Source organism: Rhamphochromis sp. 'chilingali' (genome assembly GCF_963969265.1).
Source record: "Rhamphochromis sp. 'chilingali' genome assembly, chromosome: 4".
Classification (NCBI taxonomy): Eukaryota; Metazoa; Chordata; class Actinopteri; order Cichliformes; family Cichlidae; genus Rhamphochromis; species Rhamphochromis sp. 'chilingali'.
This window is the reverse complement of record NC_137948.1, coordinates 33,083,206-33,099,278: the sequence shown is the minus strand read 5'-3', so window position 1 is coordinate 33,099,278 and position 16,073 is coordinate 33,083,206. Positions and strand designations below refer to the sequence as shown.

The following is a 16,073-nucleotide window of genomic DNA, read 5'->3' as shown; positions in this document are numbered from 1 at the left end:
CAAAGCGCGGTCGCAGTCGCGCGGGCGCGCACAGCTATATCCTGTGACTGAAAGCATCCCAGCTTCATTCACCCCGGAGATCATAGGACCGCTGGGAGCTGCCATCAAACTCCTCAGAGCGGAGATAAAGGCTTTTGGTTCTTTTGCGTTTTCCAGACAGACCTGCCCTCGGTTTGTGAGTTTTGACAATTTACCAACCTGAAGTGCCAACACGCTCAAACGCTGCAGAGGGCACAAATGGGTGATTTTTGAAAGGCTCATACTGAGGACAAAATGATGGATATTCCTGGATATGTGAATGCAAAAAATGCCTAATGCTTCCATCGGCACCTGTTCTGTCTAGACCAAAATGAAAAGCAACTGGACATACACTTGATGTCAAGTCTGATTGTGTGATTTCCTTTAAACTTCGGACCTGTGGACGAATATCGGTGGGATCCTAAGATTTGTACTTTTTTATTTTGTTTTATCTTTTTAAAACTTGGACTCTCATTTTTCGCGGTCACTTAAAAAATAATCCCTTAAATCTCTTTGGCAGTGACTTACACCGCGTGCAGAACAAGCAGAAGTTTGCTTCAATCCTTTTTATTTCATTCGGGATTTCGCAGCTTTTTCATTAAAACTGAGGAGGTATTCTGTCCTCCCGAGGGATGATGAGAGCAGGGAGCGACAGCCCGGCTCCTTCGGTGGATTTTCGACCTATTCTGGTGCCTATGCAGTGGATCTGAGAGGAGATGAGAGCCGCAGTCTACCACATCCTTGCCGGCTACCTCTGCGTGTTACGCACCGTTGCTCAGGTGAGCTGAATCAAAACACTCTGTGTTTAATCTTTTCTGCTGCGTGTTGTGATATTTTTACTCGCAGCTATTTAGCTTGTAAACAAGTAATAGAACTCACAGAGACTCAGTCCTGAAGGTTAACGTACTGAATACAACAGATGAAATCTAGTTTATTTGCGTAATTACACACGAGCATTAATCTTACGCACAGTTACCTGTTTGATACATTTTGAAAACCCGCCACCGAGTCAGCTTGAAAGCCAGCTGCAGATAAGTAACGTTTGCGTGATCGTGATTTACGCACCAACTATGTGTTCCCACCCCCAATAAACCCACCCCCTTCATTCCCACAGGAGTCTCCTCTCCCTCAGGAGCTTCTGGAGCGGCTCTCTCGCAGCGAGATCCGCAGCATCAGCGACCTCCAGCGGCTGCTAGAGATAGACTCCGTAGGTAAAGCACTTCATTATAATACAAGTCTCCCACAGCCACAAGCTGGATTAATGATCCTTACAGAAAAATGGGGTTATTCATAGAAAAATCTGTTCATGTGATGCCTGTGACAGATTTTTAATAAAATATATGAAGAAATAAATAAACATGGTGCAGATAAGATCAGACGTGTTTTTTAAAGTGATGTGAAACATAATGCCAAGTATGCAATTTTAATCTCTTCAGGGAAGTAATTTTTTAACTCTAAGAGCACTGCACAAGGCTACATCACGTTTGTGCTTGTGATCAGTGTCAGGGTTTCATGCACCAAGTGGCAGCAGACATAACTTGGGGCCAAACCTCTGTAGCATTTAAAGCTAAATAGTAGGCTACAATTTTTTTAATGAAATTTGAAAAGTCACAGGAAGTTACTGTAGAAACTCATATTTCTTTGCACCAGATCAACACTTGTGATTTTTTTAATCTTTCTTTAATCTACTTCTGAAATTAGGAGCAATGCACATGTTTGTCTTATTTTAGCATGTCATTGAAAAATGATGTACCTTTAGTCATACAAAGATCCAAGCAGGCCTTAACTTGACTGAGTAACAGATAAACATCAGGCACAGGGAGCTTAAATGTGATAGTCACGGCTGCTTCCCTCCCTGTCAGTGCCTTGAAAGACTCTGACTTGAGGAATTAGTTGCATCTGGTTCAAGATTCTTTGTCTTCTCATCTCACCACTGGATGTTTCTCAGAAAGACCAGAAGCAACTTTTGTTTTTCTTAAAAAAATCATCTGTATCTTTTCTGCTCTGCTAGCAGCTGACTGTGTAGCTGAGATCACAAAAAAGAAGGCTTTGTGTGCAGTTCAATCATAAACAGTCTCCAACTTTTGAAGAAAAAAAAAAAGCACCGGCGTTTGCCTTCAGTAAACACTGATGTCTGTGTTTATTATGCAGGTAATAAATCTGAGCAGATTGAATCAGTGAGGTGAGACAGGAGGAAATAACTGTGGCATAAAACACACTTTATTGCATCCACTCATCCACATTTCAGCCAAATAAACTTTTTTTTTTTTTGCTGCGTGAACTTTTTTTTTATTTTTTTCTGTCTGCAGTGCTGAGTGGTGCCACCATTAATCCTGGCATCATTGAGATGCAAATGTCGAGGGTGACGGCTCCCCGGCTCGGTGGGGGTCAAGTGGCTCACTTCATTATACTGTTGTCATGCTGCCCATTATTGGTTTGAGAGGAGGGCTCGCTGGAAGGCTGCTGTGTTGCTATGTATAATTCATGCTCAAATTCCTGCATGTCAGGGCGAGAGAGGGAGACACACAGGCTCAGAAAGAGAGAGAGAGAGAATGAGAAAGATAGAGAGAGAGAGAGAGAGGGAAATGTCGAAGGTGGACTTTGTTGTGTTTTAGAAGCACATTGTGTATGTAGGCAGGCGTGTGTGTGTGTGTGTGTGTGTGTGTGTGACTGTTTGCATGCACATATGGCCTCAAGAATGAGGAGCGCACGCAGACATCTACACGGTGACCAAAAGAAGCATCAGGCTTGGTATTCAGGATCAAATTAAAAGAGTCCTGCCTAGACATCATTTACTCTGATTTCCTGGAACCTTGCTCCCTTTTTCCACCCACACAGACACACAAATCTACACAAATCCACACTGCACACACAATCTTTGCTCAGAATTTATTGGCTTTAAACATGTCTGTGGGTATCCTGTGGTTTGGAAGTACTGAATGGCTTGAAGAATCTGCGAAAACTGTGGATACATCTCTAGAAGGCACACACACACAAAGCTAAGATTTAAAACTAAGCCTTGAGGGCAAGATTGGCTAATATAAATCTTTATGCCATAAATCATCAGTTATTAACTAAAGAATATTATTCACTTTAGGAAAGTTTCCGTAAACTGGATGTTTGTCTAATCTCAGGTGTAGTATTGTCACAACCTGCCAAAACCTTGCACAGAAAAATAAATAAATAAAAGATTAAACTAAGCTCACTACCACACATTACTACCACCAAACCAAACTGAACTGACAAATACAATTTATGGCCAAGTGTCAATGAGTGGCAGAGTTTCCAAGATTAATTGTAGATAGAAGATGTTTCTGTGTTTGTAGGAATAACTCTGGGTCCCTCCTCTTCATGAAACCATTCGTGACTGGTGCTTGGTAACTCAAGGTTTCAGCTTCCTCCACAGATTTCCTATTGATCTGAGGTCTGGAGACTGGCTAGGGCCCAGGGGTGTTGAACTCCAGGCCTCGAGAGCCGGTGTCCTGCAGGTTTTAGATATCACCCTGGGTCAACACACCTGAATCAAATGATTAGCTCTTTGCCAGGCCTCTGGAGAACTTCAAGACATGTTGAGGAGGTCATTTAGCCTTTTAAATCAGCTGTGTTGGATCGAGGATACATCTAAAACCTGCAGGACACCGGCCCTTGAGACCTGGAGTTCGACACCTGTGGGCTAGGCCATTCCACACATTAATGTGTTTCTTCTTTATCCACTCCTTTCTTGCCTCTGTGGTATATTTTGGGTCATTGTCATGCCAGAAGACCCATCGATGACCCATCTTCAGTGTTCTGGCTGATGGAAGAAGGTTGTAGTCCAAGATTTTTCCTGTCTTTTAGCCTCTCAATGCGCTGCCCAAAACATAACATTTCCACCTTTGTGCTTGATGTGGGGATGGTGTTCTTTGGCTCATACAAAGCATTTCTGTTCATCCAATCAGATTCTGGTTACATCTTTCATCAACGCCTCAGTTTATAAGTTTAATGTAATTATTTTTCTGGATTTTTAGTTGATATTCTGTCTACTATCAAATTTCTTTGTAAGTGAGCAAACATAAAAATTCAGCAGGGAATCAAATAATTGCTTTCTCCACTGTACATCTAACCAGTAATAGAAGCAAAAAAAGTGCATTAAAGTCACATAACAGCAAATAAATCTCAAAATTCACAAAGAAGCTACTTAGAAAGTTCAAGTTTGCTTGCAATGTGATGTCATTTCCAACTTAACAAAATCTTTGCTGTGTGTCTGTGTGTGTGGATTACATTCAAATGTACCTGGAATAGGCACTGAAACAGTTTCATTTGGGGCTCGTGTACATGCAGAGAACTCAGTAGCTCACTGACATCATAACTCAGAATAACCTGGTTAAACTGCTTCTCTGATCAGGAGACACTTGATAAAGATATCTGTAATGAGCAGCTTGCTGTAGCATGTAAACATGCCACCACTTTTCCTTCTTTTGTATTTTGGTCAGTCAGCTGTCAAGTTATCTTGATAAGGAGATTCATGGTCCCATGAGGATAAATTACAAATATTTTCTATTTTGGCTCGGCCAACAATGTGGTGCGTAAGATTTCATGAAACTTAAGGGACAACTTCTGATGTCCAAAGAGCCAGGATCAACTGAAGTGATGCATCATGGCCCAAGATTACAATAAATAGGTATTATTTTTAATTCTGAATCATGCAACGTTAGTCCAGTAGTGTCCAAGGATGGAAATGTGGAGCTGGAAATGAGCAAAATAAAAAATATCCAATATCACCCAAGAGAACATTTGTGCTTCTCAGAAAATGAACTTTATGCATGCATGTTATCCACAATAGTGCGTTAGTATGTGTCTGTGTTTTTGACACAAGGATCTTTGTTGTTAACATTTAGAGTGTGTATTGTCTCAGTATGCTTGTGTTATTTTGTCTCTGTTCAGAGAACGAGGTGATCGAGGAGACCAAACACAGCTACCACAAGGACTTCTCTCACAGCTTCCCCGACCTAAAGAGAGCACACACACATACCAGACACAGGAGGAGCACTGGTGAGAAACACACACACACATGTAGTCAGCTTGAGCCTCAGGTCCACTGGTTATCTAACTATTCTTTTGTAGTTTCCAAAAATTCTATATTGTATAACGTTAATAGGAAATACTAGTATTTGTATAAAAAGTGAACCATTGATGCAGGTTTGATCAGCCATGTTTGTTCACCTGCAGTGGTAGAAGAGGCCTTGCCAGCAGTGTGCAAAGTTCGGACAGCAATTTATGAAATTCCCAGGAGCCAGGTGGATCCCACATCGGCCAACTTCATCATCTGGCCTCCCTGTGTCGAAGTGAAACGCTGCACCGGCTGCTGCAACACCAGCAACATGAGGTGCCAGGCGGCTCGCAAACACTACCGCACTGTTAAGGTAGCTTTCTGTTGCTTCTCTCTATACATGTGACCACATGTGTGTCTGTTTCAGACTCTTTTGTGTTCAAAAGAAGCTTTGTTTTCACATCACATTTGGAAGAGGTAAAGATTTGCATATAGGGAGTCTTGGGGGTTACCAGGTAGCACAGGTCGACACTACACTGCACTGATGAGCACAGCTAGACCCCGGCATGCAGGGTTAGCTTTGTAATTGTTTCTTTCTGCTTCAAACATTCCTTCCAACAGAAACCTGTTAGGTAATGAAAACACATGCATACATTCACATATAAAACAAATATAACTAATAACTTTGTGCTGTCAAAGACATAATTCGGTCAAAGGAAAGAATAAGACTTTATATCAACACTGTACGTGCACACTTGCACTGCTTCAATTTTTGATATCCATCATTAATTCATTAATAAATTAATTTCATTTTAATCTTTACTCATTGCCATCACTTTAAACTTTTTCTTAAGAATCAAAGAAAATGAATATAATTGCCATAAACCAAAACTGTGTGTAACCATAGTGTTATTTAACATTTTCTGAACTGTAGATATGTTTATGGAGCTGGAGCCAGGCCAGGCTGGAGCCGGGTACACCCCGGAGTGGAAGAGCCATTACCAAATACCACAAATTTTGTATTTCCAAGTTTGTCATAAACCATTTCCTATTGAAGCCAGGCAACTGAGAGACTTCCCATAAGATGTGAAACTGACGAGTTAAAGTTAGGAAGAAGCATCCGGAAAAGGCTTTGTTGTATTTAGTAGAAACAGTCTTTTTATCATGTCTAAGTAATCTGCCATTTATCTGTTGTTTTTCTTTGTTTAAATTAGAGTCCCTTAATAGAGACTAACTGCATATGAAGTGCAAAATTGTGGCCAAGAGCTTTGGCACTCGCACAAAGTTTGTTTTTCATGCACTTTGGCACAATTTTTATTTCATTTCTTTCACAAGGATGTCATGAATTTCAAAAACCTATTATTACATTTCTCTAGTGCACTTGTCTGTCTCAGTGCATGCTGTATCTTCTTATATGTCACCTTCAACTTTCATTATGAGGAAGAGGACAAAGTCACAGAGGACTAAGACTGTTCTTTGGGGCGATTGTGGCTCAAGAGTTGGGTGTTTGTCTTGTAATCGGAAGGTTGCCGGTTTGAGCCCCGGCTCGGACAGGCTCAGACAGTCTCGGTCGTTGTGTCCTTGGGCAAGACACTTCACCTACTGCCTACTGGTATTGGCCAGAGGGGCTGATGGCGCAATATGGCAGCCTCACCTCTGTCAGTCTGCCCCAGGGCAGCTGTGGCTACAACTGTAGCTTGACTTAACCAGTGTGTGAGAGTGAATGAATAGTGGTATTGTAAAGCGCTTTGAGGGTCCCGAAAAGCGCTATATAAATGCAATCCATTATTGTTTGGTGTCTGACACATACAGTAGCCAGAGACAAGAGTTTTCTTCCACAGGGATATCCTGTGACAATAGAAGTGGTTCAAATTAGTTTAAGGGATATATTCTGTGTAAACATTTAGCAAAAGGCTTCTGTTCCTTGTCTTTTACTGGCACTGACCCGGAAAGTGTAGAAAACGAATAATGGCACAGAATGTGTAAATACGCAGCCACTTACTGGAGGTATACACTCTACACCTGCCAAAAACAATTACTCTCCCCAGCTTAACCATTGTGTGTGTGTGTGTGTGTGCGTGTGTGTGCGTTCGTGTGTGTGCCAGTGACTGAAAATCTGGCAGTGAGGTAGCACATGAACATAATAGCTTCCCTTTGATCTCATCCAGAGCTGGAAATAAGACTCAGTAAACCCCAAATGGTTCACAGTCACAAGAGTCCAAGTGGGAGCTGACCCAAGGAGTGTGTGTCTGTGTGTGTGTTTGGCACACAGGAAGTGCATTTATTGTACTTTTAAACTGTGCTGATGATGTTGATGTTAATAGTTACTTTAATAATATGAACATGAAATATTAATTTCACAGGTTGATTGGTTGATGTTTGACTGATAATCTGGGGTGAGAGGGAAAGACGTGTAAGAGTGTGCTGCCAGAGGTCAAGAGGGAAAACGTGAATAAAACAGGAGGGGAGGGCGGTTTGATACTCTGTGCTTTGGCCTGCTGAAACCCAATCTGAGATGAAAGGGCTCATCCTTTGTCTGCTCACAGAGGAAATCAAAAATAAAGTCACTCGCATGTGCTGAGATTCAGTGCTTAGAGGGTAAACGGTCACGACTACAACTGCACTCACTTAAAGCTAAAGGGAAGATGGCAGGGTGAAGGTTTAGGGGGTGTGTCCATATGTGAGAAAACAAAGAAAGAGCCTCAGTACTGATATATATATATATGAAGACTACAGCAGGCTGGAAGTCAATCTGTAATGCCCTTTTAAAAGCTGCTGTCTTGAAATGATGTTTACTTGTTTTTTGAGAATAGACTGTATATAAAAGATGGATATCATCATTGTGAGATCACTCACTGCCATGTAAAGTTTCCACTTGAAGCCTCTGCTTTGTCACCTAGCTAACGTTCACAGGTTTGGAAGAACTACATCAGTAGACTGACTGAATGCATAACAACTGCCAAGTTGCCTACAAAAAACATCGATTTTTCTTACTAGAACTACAGCAGCAACTGTAGTGTAAGTCTGCAGGAAAGAACTATTAATTTAATAGTTGATCTAATCTAATCTAACTACTCATATATATAACAATTATAGCAGACCTCGACTATTTGAAGTGATGGCTCACCCCTTCTAGCATATTGTCAAGGTCTAGTCAATGTCATATGTGCTGTTTAGCTGCACAGCTGCTCACCTCAGCTGAACTTTCTTGTGGGTTTTTGTTTTTTCAAAGTCTTAGCTCTGCTATTTCAGAGTCTGTTAAGACTTGAAGCAAAGATGGTTGTGCAATTGGACCTGCCAAAGTGCAGACTTGGCTTGCTAACAAGGATGTTAGCATTACGCATTTACTGTGCTTCTGTGGTTCTTTTATTGTTTATGTAAGATAAAAGTATGTTGGGTGTGTATTTGTTCATGAACTAGAAAGACCCATTGCTACATGAGTAGCTAGGCTCGGGGCGCTAGTGTTGATGTCAAATGTGACACAAAACAGCATATGCCTCACTTAGTGTAAGTGAAATCAAACCTCCTATCAGTGTTCCATTCATTCTTCCAAACGAGATTACACACACCTGTGTGCTTGCACAAGTACAAGAAAGCATTTTATCTGTAGCACCTGTATCATACATAACCTGTCTCATTCTAACTTAAATAGCACTATCGTTAGGTAGTTTTTGGGATCAACAAACCTATATTGTTGCAAACATAAATTTAATCATGATTCGATTTTGCAGAAGTTTAGTACATGATGAAATTTACAATAGCTTCAAATAATAGAGTCTACATCAATTTAATGAACAAAATTATGTTAGATTGTTGAGGTAAAGAGGACAGAAAGTGGAGGAAACAGGAGATAAGTTTACAATAAAAAGTGAAATTTTAATGATGGTGGTCTAGTCAAACATTTACCAAAAAGGAGATACAAACATAACATCCACACTTGTCCAAAATAGTGATGCGCGAATCATGTTCACGTTCAATACTCGAGAATCACTTTACTGACTCATGAATCATGATTCACAAGCCCAATTGACTCACTAACTCATCCCTATTGCTGTTAGCAAACTAATTTCCTTAGTAGAAATATATGTAGCTTATAATTAAAATCGTGGGGGAAAAAAACAACAGCCAGTTTCTTAACAAAAACATTTCTGCTCTGAACTGGAAGAAAAAACCCTGAGTAGAAGCTCACATCAAGACAATAGCTCCTTGGTTCACAGTAGCATCGCTCTGCTAACATGCTAACAGCACATTTTAGCTACTCACCCCCTCCCTTCCTGCGCTGAATTGTAGCGTAAGCGAATCACTCAGGACTCACTCACCCCCTCCCTTCCTGTAATGAATCATAGAACGAACGAATCACTCACTAGTCATGTCCAAATTCATGGGCTGGTCATGTCCAAATTCATGGGCCGGCCTTCGCGGTCTACGCGGGCCAGGGGCCTGTTCTTCGTACCGCGCTAAGTGAGTTAGCTGGATGAGATTGTTGACGATTTCGCGTGATCCTGGATCGTTCGGTTCCCCGAAGCCCATCCGGGACTTGCTGTCATAGCAACAGAGCCGTAAGCGTAAACCTGCTGGGGAGCAGGTTTACTTTATGTAAACAGGATTAGATCGCGGCCACGCAGGTATGTCCGCGTCATTCATACGAAAGCAACAGCGATATTCCACCACTGTTTCACCATAAATAAATAACATCAATGTAACTAAAGATAATGCAGCACTTGATCCTTTTATTGATTTCACACAGATACATACAGGTCATTTCCTAAAAAAGGGAATTGTACTATTAACATTCTATTACATGTATGTGATTATTACAGATGTAATTCATATTTCAGAGTAGTAATTGTAAATTACTTCGTGTAATCAAGATGAGAGACCACGGCTATAAAAGCGAAGGTGGATTTGGGAAGTCTGTCGCAGTCATATCCTGTCTGTTTACGCGAGCAACCCATTGCGGAAGGTGCAAGATTGATAAGGAGAGTCCTCAGAATTCAGCGTATATTGCGGGACAGACAGGATCCTTTAGCTCAGCGCGACAGTGTGCTCATAGAGAGATATCGATTTTCCCGTGAGGGTATTATTCACTTAACCAACTTGTTGACGAGGGGGTGCAGGACCACCACCTGTCTTTTTTTTTGCTCTGCCCTTTTCTTGGTTGCTGTTATGAACAAACAAACAGAGTATTCCAGGGTCTCTTTCCAAGAGACGACAAGCAATATAAGTGATAAATATTACCATTCTGTAGAATATTCTTATATTTCACTTTTACTTGTTCCCATGTTCTAGTGGGTCCTGTTGTGGCTCTAATGTGAAAGGGGATATAATATAACATATTATAATATAATATAATGTAATATAATATTGGATAATATGGTGTGATATGATAAATCTACCCTACCGCCTACTGGTGTTGGCCAGAGGGGCCGATGGCGCAATATGGCAGCCTGGCTTCTGTCAGTCTGCCCCAGGGCAGCTGTGGCTACAACCGTAGTTGCCTCCACCAGTGTGTGAATGTGAGAGTGAATGAATAGTGGCATTGTAAAGCGCTTTGGGTGCCTTGAAAAGCGCTATATAAATCCACTCCATTATTATTGTTATTATTGAATTACTTACGAGTTTGATTTGTCAGCAACTTTCTGCCAGCCCTCTCTCCTTGCTTTTGCAGCCTTTGCAGTGTTCCCTTGCGTTTTAATTAAACTCTGAAACTCCTGAAATCCCTCACTCAAGAGTTCTTGCTCTGCTGCCGAAAAATACCGAGCGCGCTCCTTCGACATTTTCGCCGACCAATCAAAGGGTTGCCGATCAATGTTTCTACTATCGATGCGTAGCCCCTGTTGGGCCACCCAGTGATCTCACATTACTTCATCCAGCTATACTAATCGTCAACAACAGGTGTGTTCGGGGAACCGGAATAGCGAGCTCAGAGTTAGCGCGATGATTTGGTCTTGGATGTTTCATTTGATCTTGGATGTAGTAAGCGACGTACGAAGCACAGGGCCCAGGTCCTCAGAAGTGCGTGTAGGCCGGAAGTAAACGGCTGGGGAAATTGGACGGTCTAGCCTTCTGATTAGCGTCACCGCTGTCTCGTTGGAGTTTAATAAACTCAGCCGTCTTCTCCTTGCTATCTAAAATATAACAGGACACTGGCGTAAATTCTCGACCGTGTCATACTCCTGTTTAATCAGTTTTCTGTTTGACGTTTAGTCAAAACCAAGGAGGAACCCACCAGGGGGATTAATAAAGTTTTATTTTATCTAATCTAATAACTTTAATCTCAGCCAAACCGATTTACTCACAAACAAACAAAACACTGAAAAAAGCCCAACAATAACATTTTTAGGTTGTCTAAGTGACTTATATATTACGTTTAACCTGAGTAGCAAAAATCCGCGGTGATCTGAAAATGATGTGCCGGGAGTTGTGCCGTTCTCGGCGGCTTCAGTGAACCTCGAGCTCCCAGCTAGCTATCGAGCTGGTGACTAGCAGATGTCTCCGAAAACGTCGAAGCACTTTTGCAAATATGCGATATCTTGATAAACCGAGCAGATATTTGATGTTTACACAGCTACATTAAAAAAAACCCCAACTTGAGGCCCATACACTGGGAGATTCTCAGCTGTAGCTAATGACCACCTCCATTAGCTGTTTGAGAAACTCTTTGTCATGTTTTCTATTGAATATTTCTGGCAGACTAGTTTTAAACAAAAACCTTATAAATGTGATCTTAAAAATCCACTGGATGGCAATAGCTATGCTAATTTACAAAAGAACTGAGACTAAACTTTGATGTCAGATATGTTCTCCAGTAGTCAGTTCATTGTGTTTCCTATTCTTTAAAAACTTAATCTACTCAGCTTATAAATTTGATTAAGTTAGTACCTAGCACTAGTACTAGACAGCTAGTTTGGCTAGCAAGGTGCATCTGGTGCAAGGTGCAAGTTAGCATTTCTGATGCTAACTTTGACTAGAAAAACTCGTTCTAACCCAACACACTCAACAGAAAAGCAGAACATGCCTTAGAATGTGTTTTAGTGCAAGGGAACTTTGGGTAAAGGCACACAACTACCACTCAAGATAGCTACACAGAACTTATGTAATTTCTGTATTCCTTTTATTTTTCAAAGCTGGCAGTTTGACTGTACGAATTCATGCAGTGAGCTAGTTAGCGGGGGCTTGCCTATGCTAAAGAGTATTAACAAACATGCTTTAATTCACTTCTCAATAAAGTTTTCTCTCTGTCTCACTTTCTCTCCCCTCAGGTGGCGAAGGTGGAGTACGTGCGAAGGCGGCCAAAGCTGAGGGAGGTGCAGGTGAGGGTGGAGGATCACTTAGAGTGCACGTGCACCAATAAACGCCATATCAGCCCAAACTCAGACACAGACAATGGTGAGCATATAGCTGCGTATCTTTGTGTGCGTGCATGTGTTTGTGCATGGGCGTGGGCATGGGGGTTTAGGCTGGCTCACTTCACATGTTACGGCTCCTCTCAGAACTGATAACATCTGAGGCATTTACAGTGTTTTTCCTGCCTGAGTTAATTCTCCCTCAGGGCAGCATTTCCCTTCACACACACTAACCCATCCACTCACACACACACACATACATGTGTGCACACACACAAACATATGTTTCAAAGACCCCCATTCTATATTATTAAAATCTTTCCTACTCGACGTAAACAGGGGTTAAAAAAAAACATTGTTGTAGTGCACAAAGGTTCTTGGAGTTTAACCATCCTGTCATCATGTGTGACTTCTGTTGAACTTGCTGACTTCCTGCAGGTCGTGCTTACATCAGCTGAACTTAAAGCAAAAAAATTGCAATTTAGATGTCCAGCGGTGGTGCAGAAAACAGTCCTTTGTGTGTGTGCGTGTGTGTGTGTGTGTGTTGTTATTCAGTCGAAGATAAAGCTAATGCTTTATGCTAATAAAAGAAGCTATGTTCATGTTCCTTTCTTGCAACAGGCATCAGGTGAAGAGCAGCAGACAGATGTAGGAGTGGAGGACACCTTGAGGATAATGATGTAATGGAAAGCAAGGACAAGCACCTTCTGCCTGTGACTCCTTTAACACCTGCCATCAAAGTAACAGTGAAAAGGTCTAACGGAGCATATTTTGTCCACGACCTTTTGGAGTTTTGATGGAGGATTACTGACTCACCATTTTCCAAAAAAAAGCAAAGCATCAAACTTCCACAAGTGAACTCCAATTTTTTTTTGATGGAGACGAGAAATGATGAGACGATGACAAAGCGAACTGACATTCTGGTTCTAGGATGTTGAAGGGCATATTGCCTGTATCCTGCTCCTTCTCCAGAGTATAAACCGCTCAGTGACTCGGATTATAAACTGGGGCAAAATCCTTTCTAGAAACAGTGACTGGGATTAGTTTTTGTACTCCAAGATTTACTCTTCCTCAGAAAAGCACTCACACACATGCACGTATATCCTCTTATTTTTATAACGTCTCGTTTTCTATTTCTATTGCTTATCAGTTCTTTTTCTGATATGTTACCCAAATAAAGAATGGATGGGAAATAATCCTTCCGACATGTTACTGATACTAATAAAATATTTATATGAAAACAAATTGGGTGTGGTGGTCAGAAAACAGCTTGCAGCAAACAAGTTTGTCAGAGAGTGACTGAAGGGACAGTAACACACACACACACACACACACACACACACACACACACACACACACACACACACACACACACGCGCACACACACACACACACACGCGCACACACACACACACACGCAAACACACACACACACACACACACACACACACTGAACCTTGGCAAAAGTGAGACTAGAAAACAGAAAAGCATGAAAATGCTGATTATGGAGCAGAATAGCCAACAGCTAACAAGTGATCTTTTTGTGCTGTTTAAAGAGTTGTGTTATTTCAAACAGGTCAAAGAAATGACAGTAATAGTGGCGTAGGGGAAGGCAAATGTTTTCATTGGTGACCTCATCTCCTGACTCACTAAACCAGAAGGAGGAGAAGGTGACTTCATATCAAACCACTTTCTTCATATTCGCTTTCATTACTGCTGACAAGGAGCTCTGTTTCATTTAGATATGCACCTAAAGGAAATGCAATACATGGGGAAACCTTATATAATTTTAACAGAATGGGTGCCATGTTTTAACCAAGGACTGTCCTCAAGTCACTCAAATTGTGCATATTTCACATCTACTGTAATTTAAAATGTATCTTGTGGGACAATGAAGGTAGACTATAAACATATTCAGGCCACAAATGTATAAATTTTGTTATCCTCAAAGGAAGAAAGAAAGAGCCAAACTCGATTTCAGTGGGATTAATTACAAATATTATATATAATTATGATTATAAAATTATATTTAGTACTTTATTAGTATGTAGAGTACTAGCATTTGGTATTTACAAGGTATATCAAAAGGAATCAACTGATTTTAAATTGCTTTCAGTGGCTGCAGTGACTCCAGACATGCTCACAAAACTATATGGGCATATGCTGTGTTTCTGGAAGATGTCACATTGAGTGCAGTAAATTTGCACATTGTGGATTTCTTAGCTACCTTGCTTCATGATAATATGACCTTTGTCTGCAGATGATCATTAGGGGGTTAATGCTGTACAGTAAATGTTTAATCAGCAGTCAAAACTAGCTTGAGTGTCTTTAACTTGAACACATATGTGTGATATCGTTGAGAATAAAGGTTCACATGTAATCTTTTTTCTCTGGAGCTTGTAGCTGCAGCTCACAGTCTTCTGCAGCACATGAAACGTCTACAGTCTCCATCATCGCTTTGGCTAAAGCTATCACATATTAACAGGAACCACAGCTGCCTTATGTCACAACTAAACAGCAAAAAATAGAGACTGGAGTGTGTTATGCCGTGTGGTGAAGACTTGGTGTTTTTCCTTTCTTGAACCTGCAGCACAGAGCCGAACTGTGTGCTCGCGGGGCCGTTCCAGCTCCTGCTGGCACCCCGCAAACCACACAGCCTGCATCCACCTCAAACAGCTCTTTGTGTTTCAGACATGAAACACTTATTATGACATGCTTCATCAGCTACATTTACATTTCAAACATGCAAAACAAATGTTTGCCGGCTGAGGTGGGGAAAAGGCAGAAGAAGCAGACAGACGAGTGACTTCATGCAAGCTTGGGGTCACTTTGTGTAACTCACTTTGCTGGTATATTGCTCTTGGAGAAGCTGGCGTAAACCATGTGTAGACATTGGCCAATAGTGTAACCAGAGTGGGCCGCTGTTATAAATACGTAAATTTCATAATTGAGTGGTTCTGTGCGAGCTGCACAAAGACGACGCTGTTTGAAAACGTAAAAAAGGAAGAAAAAAAAGGTTGGTTTTTAGCTTCAATCTTTCAAATCTGCAGCAGGAGAATCACACGCATGCTGCAGTTTCATCTGCTGTGTTCTCAGGACCCGAACTCCATATCCAAGACGTTAATGCATAAAACAGAAAGTATCGTGTGCACATGAAGCACAGTTGTTTGTGTGAGAGAGAACAAAGAAAGAGAGAGGAAACAGATGGGTTAAGACTGTGTAACAAGGTTTGAAAGGTGAGAGGGCGGAAATGAAAACAGGATGGAATACAGGGATCGTGTGTGTGTGTGTGTGTGTGTGTGTGTGTGTGTGTGTGTGTGTGTGTGTGTGTGTGTGTGTGTGTGTGTGTGTGTGTGTGTGAGAAAGAGAGAGTAAAACAGAGTAAGTGCACCTTTGCGTGTGAGATGGGATAAAACTGGGTTTGTGTGTGTGAAACAGAGAGAGAAACTCCATCTCTCTAAAGCTCAGTTAAGCAGATTAACAACAGGCTAGCTAAAATGCTGAACTCTCTGTAGTTCAAGTACAACCTGATATAAGCTCGTGGAAGTCCAGCTCCCCCTGTCCTACTACAGATCCCAGATCAGATTACCAAACCTCCGTATTCCTATACGTTGGCATTAAGATGCTAGAAGTATACCTGATTAAGGTCAGCAGGTTTAGGTAAAACACCTCCAGGGCCT

The 16,073-nt window shown here is 41.4% G+C and overlaps 1 protein-coding gene across 1 annotated transcript; it reads left to right on the top strand.

Moving 5' to 3' along the window:
• Positions 1-734: 734 nt before the first annotated feature.
• Positions 735-13,650, top strand: pdgfaa (platelet-derived growth factor alpha polypeptide a; the record flags this gene model as incomplete). The annotated part of the gene is made up of 6 exons (XM_080880544.1): positions 735-797; positions 1,133-1,229; positions 4,942-5,049; positions 5,227-5,420; positions 12,310-12,436; positions 13,015-13,650. 6 exons carry the CDS (start codon positions 735-737, stop codon positions 13,023-13,025), a joined length of 600 nt encoding a protein of 199 aa, XP_080736670.1. The 3' UTR covers positions 13,026-13,650.
• Positions 13,651-16,073: the final 2,423 nt, after the last annotated feature.